General features: G+C 38.0%; 1 protein-coding gene across 27 annotated transcripts in view; it reads left to right on the top strand.

Annotated features, from left to right (window-relative positions):
* Positions 1–13,585, top strand: part of RBFOX1 (RNA binding fox-1 homolog 1) — a 1,171,935-nt gene that overhangs the window by 818,242 nt on the left and 340,108 nt on the right. Inside the window, exon 1 of one of the 27 annotated variants that reach the window (XM_058035429.1) lies at positions 4,641–4,933. The exons of the other annotated variants lie outside the window; for them this stretch is intronic. Within the exon in view, the coding sequence (XP_057891412.1) occupies positions 4,916–4,933 (18 nt within the window). The 5' untranslated portion in view covers positions 4,641–4,915. Of the gene's footprint in view, positions 1–4,640; positions 4,934–13,585 lie in introns of those variants that run through there. 27 annotated transcript variants of the gene reach the window in all.

Here is a 13,585-nt window from a genome sequence, read left to right as displayed (position 1 = left end):
TTTTCTTCTCCATTGTTTCTTTCATATTTCAATGCCCAATTTCATTTATCAGCAAACCTAAAGTTTATTTGTAAAAGCAAATATATTTTTCAATATATTTTTTCCTCTATCAGTGGAATCCTTCTCGTTATTTCTTTTATCTCCCAGTGCTGGTTTTATCTACCAGCAGACCCACAGCTTGTTCGGAAAGACAAATCCACCATTCCTCTCACAGGAAGAGGGAAATAAGGAAAGTTTTATGTTGCTGGTTCTGTGGGCAATGATCAGCTGTGTGCATCCCACACATGTGCCATGGAATGTGGGGTTGAGGAAACTCCCACGTGCCCCCATCCTGCTTGTCCCCCTTGCACTGAGCAGAATTGATCACAGCCAGCAATCCTGACTGGGGCTTTGGAATTGTGCTGAGCTTTAATGACCCGGAGTTTAAATTGTGCTGAGCTTTAATGACCAGGTTGTTGGCTGCTTGCTCCTCAGGCTTTCCTGGGACAATATTCTGACCTTGCTGTAGAGCACACGAGCACAGAAACCAATTTCTTGCATCAGAAGTGACAGAAGGGCTAAAGCAATAGAAATTAATTGAAAATGGAAAAAAACCCCCAAAAAAACCAAAACCAAAAAAAAATAAAACAAAACAACAGCCCAACCAAAAAAAACCCAAAAGCCCCCCAGAAAAACCCAAATACCCACAAACCCAAAACCTGTGTGGTGAAAACAGAGTTTATAAATTAACAGAGCTGTTTTTATTAACACAGAGTTTATAAACCAACATAAAGTTGCACTTCAGTTGCTCTTGTGCGTTTATGCTGAAATCCAAAAAAAACAAAAGCCAGAAAAAATACAGCAAAACCCACCCCCTTAAACCTGCAGTGACACAAGAACAGATTAAGGACTTGTTTTGTTTCCATACCTCCTAACAATTTGCAGTTTTTCATTTCATATACAGCCATAAGAGATGAGGCTGTTAAGGTGTGGAAATTAAGCACAAACACAAATATTTCTAGCCTTCTAAATGCTTCAAATTATTTTTTGTATTCTGTGTAAATTATGTGAGATTTTAGCGTTGTTGCAGCTCATGTATCGTGTGCATCATTTGTATCTTTCTTGGGGAAGCTGAAGTAAAAGAAACCAGTTTATTACCAGTAATGGCAGTGTAATAATTACCATCGTATTCCCTCCCTCCTTTATCAGGCTTTTTGGTTTTTAAAAATTATTAAATCCCTTTGGTTTAAATTTGGAAGAACAGAGATGTTAGCTGAAAAGATAAACTCATTAAAGTGAGTAAGTTTTGTCTTTGCAGTCCATTAGTCAAATCTATGATTTTGATACCCTTCTATATGGTCTTATAGCACCTAGAAAAACAGATTATACCATCTAGCACTGAGCTTGTTTTAATATTCCTGCAGTTCCTAGGAGTCTTATATCCCTTGCAAAAGGAGGAACTTAGTCTGCATTTTCTTATCTTCCAATGCAGTAAGCAGCAATATCAGTGCTATTTCCAATCTTCTGTGTCATTAATAAATATGCCAAGATATGTCTGTGAATTATGGCCCTTTAATAAGGTAATGGAGCTCCTAGAATCTAGAGCTTGATTTTTTAGAAATGAGAACTGTTTGGGTGCCAATAAGAATGTGCTGATCACATATATAACTAATCCTGATTAATTATGAGTACAAATTTTATTGTTTCCTTGTTACTATTACCAAGTATTTTTATCTACCCTTAATATCTCAGCAGTCCCTTGTGATTCTGTAGGGAAAATAAAGGATATTCTGATTGATTATAGAAGTTCAGGCTCACACAGCAATGCTGGTGCTGAAGCTGTGACAGTACCTGGGAGCCCCATGTGAACATCTTGGGGAGCATCAGAGCAGCTGGGCCATCACAGCAGCAAACAGCAAACACCCAGATTGGTATCAGAGTTTCTGACTGCTGTTTTTTAAAAGAACACCAAGGTTCTCATTGATTTCAGCAGCCTTTGACCTGAACTCGATGTCAGCTCTCCTGGACCAGCCTTTGTTAAAATGATTGTGGTCAGTACCTTCACTTTACTTTTTTCACATTGTTTGCAAATCCAGAACATGTAAGAAGTGACCTTAGCGAAGAGGGTTCAGTTTAAACTTCAGCCATAGGTGCAAAAACCAGAGTAATACACCTGTTTTTAGTCTTATTTTATCCACCTTTTTCTACCTGCACAGGAACTACAGCTGATCTAACAAAGTATTGAATAATATGTGTGAAAAATAAAACACTTCAAATCAATGGTATTGTACAGCAGCATTACAATTTGTTCCTCTTGTTTGGAGGAATAAGATGTGAAGAATTGGCTGAGTAACCAATTTAATAATAAAGAGGATTTAGAATACAGAGAGAGGAGTTGAAAGCCTTGGGACATCATTCCCTGAAGTTTCATATGCTGCCTGTGCTATGTTCCAAAACAGGGAAATTTTGATACAGAAGTGATTTATAGGCAATACCTGTGCACAGTCTTTTATCACATTAATAAAATCTTTAACTAGCCTTTGAAAATTCTGAAACCTCCTGTGTTCAGTTGAGGTGCACAGATAGAAAGAGCTGCTGGCTGGCAGATGTTCAGATACATTATCAGAAAATGTATTTCCAGCCTAACCAGTATAATGTAATTCATTCTAACATGATATTTCAGGTTTATTTCAGTGTAACTGACTACAGAACACAGTGCTCTATTCAGGAGACTAAAGGAGGTGACTGGGTTAGGCCTGGTACAGAGCTGAGTATTGGTGGCGAACTGACAGGTCATTTAAACAACTCAAAAGTGGAAACAAAAGGGTTTTCTTTTCCTCTTGTGTTCTGCCCAGGTGAAGGAAGTGGCTTTGTTTCATGAGACTGCACTAAACTTATATAAATGTTATTGTCGTTGCACATTACATTAAAAATTATCACTTTAGGAATTGCCGCGTTAAATCTTTGCCTTTTGCCTCCACTGAAAGAGGCAACAACATTTTGGCTGGCTGTAGTATTCTACAGATGAAGCATAAATACCTCTGTGTGTGTGTGTATCTGTTTATCTGGATGAACTTCTCTGTTGAAGTCTTGGCGTGAGGTGCCCCATGAATTGATTGCTTCACTTTGCTGTTTAATCAGCTCTGAACTGTCAGTGCCACAGCAGTTATTTGTACTTGGACTTCACCCTGGTGGCAGATTCCAGTTGGTTTTGTGCTATGGATTTCAGTTTGCTCCCCCCAGTCTCGCTTTGCTGTTGAATCTCCTCTTTATGGGCTCTTTCAGCAGGTGCCTCTCCATTTGCCACCTGCCCTGGTGCAATTCAGTTAAAGCATTTTAATTATTTAGGTGACATTTTACCTTGTATGGTCAGGCTGAATATGTAAATGGATTGGAGTCTTTTGGTAAAAAGAATGGGATAATTTTTTTTTTTTTTTAAGAAGTGAGAGGTTTGTGATCAAAGATAAGAAATAAATAACCAAACATAAAAATAAGGCAAAATTTCTGTTTTATCACATTCCCATGATCATTTTTATATCTCATCTCTTTAGTAATTATTGATTTATAATACAGAGTTGATGCACTTGGTAGAGAGACTGTGTGAACAGCTCTCCACATCTGTACCCAAAATGTGCCGTGCTCAGGGTGTGGCATGCACCAGTTCACAAGGCCAGGCATGATTCTCAAACCCAATCATGCAGCCTTAAAAGTAAATAAGATTTTTCTCCTTTACATTTTAAAATTATTTCTCAGCTGAGGATGATGCTAATTAATTTACTAATTATATTGTGTGTTTCAATGAGAGGAGTTAAATGAGTTAAATGAGTTAAAAGTATTTTCTTGTAGCAAAGGATAAAAGTCCAAGTGTCAATCAAAAAAAAAAACTCGAATCCCATGCATGCTCACTCATTTACATAATATATATTTAACTTTAAAAAAGAGCCAAAGATGCAGTTCTCTCTATTAACCTTTATTAAATATGCAAATCACAATCACAACTTTGATTTTTAAGTATCTGCTACAGTAAGAAAAAAAAAAAAATCCTACCGAAAATAAATCAAATCACCCCAAGCCCTTCTGCTGCGGTCTGATTTACTGTTTGCACTGCCTGTTTCTGGTGCTGGCAGCAGGAAGAGCAGCAATAACACAGTGGAGACAGTAGATGGCTGTAGAAAAGTGTGCTGAGCACTCCTGTGCCAGCGTAATAAGATTGGGAAAGGCCTTGACCTGACTGGATGCAGCTTTTATCTGAAGTGCATTTAAAGAGATAAAGGAGAAGCAGGGTGCAGTACATGTTCCTTTCTTTCCTGTAGGAGCTTTGCTTTGAGTTTAAAAATTTCTCAAATGCGGGATTTGTGAGCTGGGTCCTTCAGCAGGGAGAGGTAATGGCTCCAGAGCCACCAGAGTCACTCTGAGGATTTCCCCCCTCCCTCAAGGCGTCTTAGAAATCCTCCTGTAAAATTCCTACAGAGGGGGCGTCTGTAGATCCCATAATAATAATCAGGAAGTGGTAGATTCCCATTTATTTATTTATTATTACTTTTTTTTTTTTTCTTTCCCTCTTCCCCCCCCCCCCCCCCCTTCTCTCCAGTGTAGTTGGCTGCCTTTAGTGCACGGACCTGCTCATTAAATAGATACACCAAGAACTGTTACCTAAGCAAGCTTGACAGTAAAGAAAGGACAGACTGAGTTAGGGAGAAAAAGGGAAGAAAAAAGACAGCCTGAAGCAAGTCACTTCACACGCAGAAAGAGCCACTGAACGAATGCTGTTCTCATAAACAAACTAAAAAAAATACCTTGTATAAGAAGAGAACTGTGAGGACTTGACAGAAAAAAGGCAAGATTTTCTACCCACTGTTTTCAGTTTTCCTTCCAGACATACTTGGTGAAGTAAGGAGACTTCTGTTTGCTGACAGAGCCCTTGATTTCTTTCAAGATGATGATGTATTTGTGGGTAGGTAGTGTCTCTCTCCGTGTCAATCTTTTGTTAATAGATGGACTTTGGGAGCGTGGATTTTAGCCTGTAGTTGCAGCGTGTTGTGTGCTCCGGGAGGTGTGTGTGCTGCAGGGGAGCGTGGCTGGGGTGCAGTACCTGTGCTTGCATTTCCAGGCAGAGTTTAAACAAACCGGGTCATTTACTGAAGCTGGGATTTATTTTCATGGTTTGCAGGATGTGGCAGGGTGCACTGCTTTTCTTTTCAATGCCTTAGAACGTACTGCAATCGTGTGAGATTCACTGTGGGGCTCAGTTACAAAGCGAATGCTGCATCACTTGTGGCTGCTCAGAATTTGCTTTCTTTGTAAGAAATGAAACAATCTTAATGTGATTAAAACTTCTAATGTGTGTTACTTAACCCAGTTGCTTTTATACTAATTGTCACAGTCTGTCTTGGCTTTTCAAGTTTCTGGCAATTGACAACTGCAGATAAAGAAATAGATATTTTGTTTGTATTTCTGTGATTTTATATTCAGCATTGTTCTGATTCTTTGCAGCAAAATCTGCTCACCTTGAAAATAATGTTGTGTTGTGACATACATGTATTGAGTTAGTAAAGCTATTAACCTGTGTATCCATCCAGGTTTTGATACAGAATGTTTTATTTCTTAGCAAAACAAACCCACAAAGAAATCACTGAACAAACCTGCATACTTAAAAGCTTTTCTGTGTTCCCCTTCAAAGCCTGTACATCTTCTGGGAAAATATTTTAAACTAATCTCATTTGACAATCTATTTATTTATTTAATTTAAATGTATGTAAAAATAGACAAGTGTGCAGCTAATCTGGGCCACCTCTGCAAAACAGGCTGCAGAGGAGCAGCACTGAATTCTCAGAGATATTATCAGAAATCACTTCTTCTCCTTATAAATCACTTGTGGTTCATGCTGGAAATCTGCCTTTATGCTTTCTTCTCATTTCTCTTGACCCTCCACTGTATCTTGGTAACTTTTGCAAAAGGCACTGCATGCAGACTTTAAAGTTTGTTTTTTCAGTGCTTTGACCTGTGCTATCGTTTCGGGAGCTCACCAATCACCGAGCCTTATGATTTTGTCTTTTTCTTTTTTTCTGGGCTCTGTAGTACAAGTCCCTTGAATTTTCACCAGTGTGTCTGTGCCTGACTGCTGCTGGTTTTTAACCCTTACCACCATCCTGTGTTGAACCTGCTGGTGCAAGGATTAATTTCATTCTCCTTTTAGATCTATAAATCAGATCCCTCAGTCGCAGCAGTGTGTCTTTCATTCACTTTGTGCTGTGCTGTTAGAGTTGCCATCATCCTAAGGAGAGGCACAGTAAATATTTGAGGAAAATCCCTTATTTCTAATATGCACACTGAGGTGAAAGGATGTGCATTATTGTGTATTATTCTGTTTCTGTGTGGCACAGGCTCAAAAGGTTTGAAATCCAGGGATCTTCTCCTCCCCAAGCCTAGTAATCATAGTTAATTTAAAATTCAGTGTAATACATTTTCTTACAGGTAGCCATGAAGATTTCTATCCCTTTTAGTGCACTGTATTTTTTATTTTTGATGAACTTTTCTAGTTATTCTTTTTAGAGATGTATATAAATACTTTAAGCAGAACAGCCATAGTAACAAGCAGTTTCTGATGGTACCAATTCCTGGTTTTCAAAGCTCCTAGTAATTCATATAAAGGTTTCAGTAATTAATATTTCACATTTAAAAGTGTTCATTCCATTTTTATTTAGTTCTTTCTACTTACATTATATGATGTCTGTTTTGTTCTGGTTTTCTGACTTGCAGAATTCTTTAAACAGTCACTCTCTCTTTTGGCACTGCTACCTACCCCTGGGTATTGAGTATTCTTCCCATTTGCAACTGAACTTTTCTAGTGTAAATTATTTGTATAAAATCTCAAGATTAGTAGGAATAAGCAGAGAATAAACATTTTTTTAATTGTAGCAGAACATTATTACTTTGTGGGGTTTTATGGAAATAAAGGGTTTGTATTCATAGATTTTTTTTTTCTGAAATGTTGATTTTTTTTTTTTTAAACTCTATACATTGTGGCCATGTCTAGATACCTAAGATGCAGCATATGGAAAAGATGCAGTAAAAGATGCAGTAGGTAAACAAGAGACTTTCAGTAGATGTAGGTGCAAGGTATACACTCACAGCAGCACTTGAAATGCTTTCTCCTGACATCACATCAATTTTTTATGTAATTATAAAAAGCTTCTCAGCAATATTATTAAAATTTAAAGTAGCCAACTTGTGTGAAAATGTAATCTTCTTTTTAAAGGGCTTAAAATTAACCTATTACTTTGACTGAGATTTTTTTCAGACTATTCACTCATTTATGTGGCAGTGCTTACCTGTTGTTTCATTTCGTGTGTAACACAGAAACATTTTGGATATTTACAAAGTAAAAGAAAATTTTGATTTCTTCCCATTCTCTACTGTCTTACTTAGACATTATCCTGGAACAGTTTGATGTGGTTTTTTTTTTTTAATTCTACTGATGACAGTGGTATCAAGTTCCTTTTATTGCAAGCTGGACATGTTTAGCTAACTTAAAATATTGTGCAGGAATACAGAACACAGACACTAATTCAGTCTGTTGAATGCAACAGTCTTGATTAAGTGCTTTTTTTTTAAATACTTTTTTCAATATTTTAAAAAGTAGAGAAAGATTTTAGTATTGTTAACCCTGTCAAAGGAAATCTGTATTTGTTGTCATCCTAAGCAATTAAATGATGCTTGTATTTATATTTTCTTTCTTCCCTGGACAAAGGAGATCTTGTTTTTGGTCTGGCACTTGATGCACAGGAATCAGAGTGTTCTGCAGGAATCAGAGTTCAGCAATGTCAGAGTTCACCCTGACCAAGAGACTTTGAAGGCTTCCAGGCATTTCTGATTTAGGAACTAGTGAAACCAAAAGGGAATATATTCCCTCAGAGGGGTACAGACACTTTTACATCTGCTCCTGCTGCACTTTGTTACCCCTTTCTCCCCAAAATGAGATGGTTGCAGTGACTCAGGGTGCCCTGGATCACTGCAGGTGATGATTCCCATTTCCTGTGTAACTCACCTCCCCAGAGCTGATGGGGTTTGCTCAGAGTGGAGCAAATATTGGCGTTGGGGTTTTTCCAGTTAGAGGGTTCTGAAGATGCTGACTCGTGCTTAGTGTGGAACTTTTGGTGGCTGAAAGCTGAGCCTGCTCCCAATCTTTCAGAGCCCCCTCTTTCTGTACATTGTTTCTCCTCCTATTTTTCATACTTTGAAAAATAAACCCAGTTTGTCCACATGGCAGCACAGGCAGCTGCTTGATTCCCCAGCAAACAGTTCCATGGTTGGCTGTTTTCCATCTGGTTGTTCAGTTCCCACCGACCTCATGTTCAATTTCCATATTCTGAGTCAGGAGTCGAGCATTTAAAGTTATTACATGTCATAGGAAAAACTGGAACAAAATCATTGGTAAATATACTTTTAAAAGAAAATTTGTTAGCTTTCCACACTTTCTTGTATGCTACAATGTCAGACTAAAATTACCTTAATGTACCATAATAGAGTTTGATAAATTTTATAAACATCTAATTAATGTCTGCTTAGTCAGAGTAGTGCTTCATTCCTGTCAGTCTGCTGTTCTTTTTAATAATAGGGAATGAGTTGTCAGAAATTTTGTGTATATTTAGCAGAGATTCTTTTTCAGTAGCAGCTTCAGAATGATACTTGATCAAACAAGGCAGAAAGCATGTCAGCAAATGAAATTTGGTATTTTTCCCAAAACTAGAGTAGGCAGAAACAGAGAAACAGATTGAAAAAAAACTGTGCATGCAATAGCAGCAAGATAATTTCTTCTGGCAATAGGACACTGTTTTGACAACTCTGTAGAATAAAGCTTCTGGGTCCAACACAGAGAATTGTACTTGTCTGAATTAGCAAAAGGTTCCTTAAAGGAACATCTGGGAAGAAGTCTGGAAGAAAAAAGAAACAGACTCTAGCAGAAATTTAATCTTAGGATATTTAGGAATTTAAACTCCTTTATTGTTGCATTTCTGGTGCCTCTCCTATTTAGAGGCATTATAATACACATATATGAGTCTGTGTCAGCTCCCATATTCAAAAGCAGATGGTATTTTATTCAGCTGACCAAGGTCTGCGTGTTTTTATGCACCAAATGTGTGCAGGCACAGAGTGTGCCTTGCTCCTGGCTCAGGGAAGGGTGTCATTTCCAGCCCAACTTGTGCTCCTTGTGCGCTCAGTGCTGCAGGACACCTTTGAAAAGGCTTTTTTTCTAAAGGAAATTAGAACCCCAAGCAGATGTGAAGACGAAGATCCCTACGATTCTAAAGGAACAAAACCTTAGAATTTTTTAAATTGCAGTAAGAAACAAGTACAATGCTCATATTTTTTTTTGAGGGGTAACTTGACAAACTGTGTATTTTGCAGCGTTGAAATTGTGGGCATTAAGCAGACGATTGCTCTCTTCAATGAGGATTTCCAAAAATGCCCTGGACTAAGACAAAATGCACTGCTGAGTGTGCCCAAAGAGCTACAGACAGTGAGAGCCAGCATGAGCTAAGCTGAAAGAATAAATGACTCTGCTGAAAACAGTCAGAGGAACACTTCAGCAGTATAGATTTTATTGCATAGAATTATTGAGTAATCAAAGTATTTAGATCCTATTAGATAAGAAAAATCAAACATATTAGCAGAAAAGCTGCAGATAACTTCAGAGTCAGTGATCCTCTTTCTGCTTTCCACTGAGACCTTGAATAAAACATGCAGCTTCATCCTCTGCATCTGACTGCCTGACCACTGATGTTGAATAAATGTGTACCTTTTATTATTAACACAGAAAAATACAAAATGATTTCATAATAGAGCATGCTGATCTGAATAGTAAGGATCTTCAAGGGTACCTAGCTCAATAAACCTGAAAAATGAAGTATTGCAATTTATAAATCTACAGTCTTGATGGCTAAAGTAAAAGGACTGACAGAGGTGTTGAATGAAAATAGGATTACACTTAGTTATGGAGGAATCTAAGACAATTCTCAGTAGGCTGTCTTTATGCCTCTATTGGAACACACACATACTTGGATTAAAATCATATGTATAATACTTCATGTTGTGATGACAAAGCTAAAAATCACACTAGCATGCAAAGCATGAAGACATTCAGCAAAATTACCTTTTTTAGTATGAAGGGAGAAATGAAACAGAAGAGACAAGCAATGCCAGTTCAGAATATTTGACAGTAACTTTTGTCCATTGGGCATGTTCAATTCTTGAAGGATTTTCTTGCCCTGCTATGATATTTTGTAGAATGCCATCCTGTTATTTGTGTGGGGTAAGAATGGCAAGAGAACAAATCAGGATGATACTCTGTTATGTCCAGCACTGCAGACAGGCAAGCAAGCCAGTTTTGGTTTGTAAAAACACTGTACATTCCTTTAGAGACCGACACACATAAGTGTTTGATTAAACTGAATTTAAACAGGATCAAACTGAGCTTAAGCATCAAGAATATATCTATTATCATTACTAATTCTTGCAGCAGAATCAGTGCATTTTGTGTAAGGCAGCATGACTGACTTGCTGTGCTCTCTTTAGAAGTTGCATTATATGTTCTGTATAGTTTAATTGCCAAATCTGCTCTCCCCCCTTCCTTTAGCAGGGAGTCACACTTGTCCAATTAACCTTATCTCCATCGTGTCCCCCTTAATAACCCTGCTTTCCATCAGAGCTCTGAGTGAGCTGTGTGGGTGTCTCTATCAGTGCAGGGATGTGTGAGAGGAAAGAATTGAACAAAGGCTGCATGGAATGGGGCTGGGAGAGCAGGTTAGAGCCCTCCTGTTGTCCCAAGATTATTATCTTATCTCTTAGTGGAAATCCTTCCTGAGCACCTCTGGTGGGACTGGTGGGTATGCAGAACCTCAGCTGCTGTGGAGGCAGAGGAGTGAACAAGTCCTGCAGATTTTTTTGGGCAGCTGAGGAACCTTGTTTGTGTCTTGAGATTAATATCTTGATGTGTTCCTTTTGGATGTTTATTCCAGTGAAGTGTGCCTGCTGGAGAAGCTGTCACAGTCCCTAAGTCAAAATTTCCTTATCTTTTCACTGTAATGTGTAAGTGCCACTAAGCTGGATTTACCTTTTATACCTAGTCAGGCTGTGTCACAGTTTAATCAACAGAGGGGATGTTTACTAATCAAAGTCTGGGTATCTGTTCACATCTTTTGATGTCTTTCCATATGACTTCCTTCTCCCCTTCTGCTCCTGGATTGAGATTCCTTCCTTGCCAAAGAGATCAATCTGTGTTTGGATTCCTGTCATAGCCTAGGATGGGAATCCACCTGTTCTTACTGCAGCCAGAAAGCTGAAGGCCAACATTCCTGCAGAAATGACTGCTTTTACAAAGGTTTCCAATACACTGGGTATATTTTCCCCATCAGGATGGCAGCTGTGTCATGGGCTGGACCCAGCTAGAAGCCAAATTCCCTCTCACCCTGCACCTCAGGGAAAAACTGGAGTGAGAAAGCTGATGAAACAGCAGGAAAATATAGAGATCACTTCTTGATCACTGTCACAGACACAGTAGACTTGCCTTGGAAGAAATGACATGATTTATTGCCAATTATCATTTCTGCCAATTCAGTTTGTCAATTTAATTTCTGGTTCAGGTAGTGGAAAACAAAACCAAGACCCCTTTTTGTTATCAGCACAAGTTAAACTCCCACTCTTCAGCAAGGCAGTGAGTGGCATGGAGGGATTGCAGTCAGGACACAGGAGATTCTCTCTTCAGCTCCTTCTCATTCTTGCTGTGCTCCCTGGGTGTTCCTCCCTCCATGGGCACAACACAGATTTAAGTCAGCCAAATACATCAGACTAAGTCTGATCATTGGCATTTCAAGTTTTCTTCACAGATTGTTGTGTTTGTAGAGTTTCGTGCATTTCATCTTGTGTGATATGTATATATATAATATGCAGGGACTCCTTTGATAGGAGAAAAGCTGATATATGTTTGAATTTTACTTTTCAGTGAGCTTCTCCTCAAATACAATTACAGGAATTCGAGGAAGGATAAAATGTGACAACATATTTGTGAATTGTGAGATTTAACAGAGACTCAAGTAGATCTTATTATTGATGTGCTTCCTGCTTCATTAAATTCCCCTTAAGGTTTGCAGCATGGATATGGATCATTTGCAATAATAATTATGCAGTGATCGATTGATTGTGTCTGACATTGTACTTGTCACCTTGAAATGCAAAAACCATTTATTTTCCAGGGTGTGAACATTCCTCTCTAACATCAGACACCAACATGCACCATTTGGTGTTAGGGAGGGATGCATTTGATAAAGTTGGGAACTTCATCTTCACCTTTACCTAAAATGAAGTGCCACTTGTCATTTTACAAAAATGGAAATTGCCCAACCAGCAATGGTTGTAGATTAGGAAGCACAGTCTAAGTTCAGAGGGATTGTTAAAATGGAATGTTTGTATTTTAGTTGGTTCCTGTGTGTTAAAAAATGGGGTTTTCAATAAGTCTGTGCTGAGATGGGATGCAATGAGCACATGTAGATAAAACTGAGGTCTCTGCTTTGGGAACTGGTGTGTGTCTGTCTGCCTCACTGAGACCTTAATTCACAGCAGTATGAACTGGAAAATCAGCAAAAAAATGCTTCCACTGTAGTCATTCTCTGAGTAAAATGCTGTACATTTCATGTTTTGAGGGGTGTAATCATCATGACAATGTAATCTTCCTTTTATTAAGAATATTTGTAGCAATGAATGAAACTCTGTCCTTTGGGCTTTCAGAATTTTGTTTCTATTGAAGTTGCAGTGAAGCAGCTGCTTGGTGGCTGCAGTTAAAGTGAAGTTAATCTGTGCTTTCTCAACTAATATTAAAGCAACAGCCAAGGGAAATGTTGTTTCTACATATTCCACTTGGAGCTTTTACAGAGCATCCATTCTATGGAATAGTAAGTGAAGACCAAAACTACGTTTGGTGAGATGAGAGTTGATTAAAAAGTGACTTTTTCAAAACCAAAAGCTGGCTTTAGATTGCATCTAACCAAATATTTATTATTACTTTAATTTGAGATTTCAACTTTTATTCAGAGGCCTAGATTACCTGAGCTTTGCTGAGATGCTGCATTTCATTTGTTGAGCTTTGGTTTGTTTTAATCTGGATTTTTAAAACAGATGTATGGGTTTTTTAAATGAAAAACCTCCAATTATAAGATTGTCAACATTCTTTAGGGTGAAATGTTGTGCAGATGATTTTATTCCCTCCAAGGGTGAACACAGATAAGCATATAAATTGGAATTTGGAAATGTTTAATATATTGATTCTCATACAACCAATTTGAAGAGTAACTGCAGTGCTAATGCTAAGGTGGCAATGTTGGTTGTACTGCTGATTTAAAAATTAGCAACTCTAGGTTTTATTTTTATGGATACTGAAAAGAGCTTACAATACTGCTTTAAGAGTGTGATGTAAGAAAAATAATTCAATTTTTTTTCTTAAAACACTTTTTATTTTCCTCAACACATGTGTAAGATAACTGAAACACCTAACCTGAAGAAAGGTTTCAGCTGTGCTGTTTTCAGCTGAAAATATCCCAAATCAGCGGTATGA

Source organism: Melospiza georgiana, chromosome 16 (assembly GCF_028018845.1).
Source record: "Melospiza georgiana isolate bMelGeo1 chromosome 16, bMelGeo1.pri, whole genome shotgun sequence".
Classification (NCBI taxonomy): domain Eukaryota; kingdom Metazoa; phylum Chordata; class Aves; order Passeriformes; family Passerellidae; genus Melospiza; species Melospiza georgiana.
The sequence above is the reverse complement of the archived record's forward strand: the minus strand, read 5'-3'. Positions and strand labels throughout refer to the sequence as shown.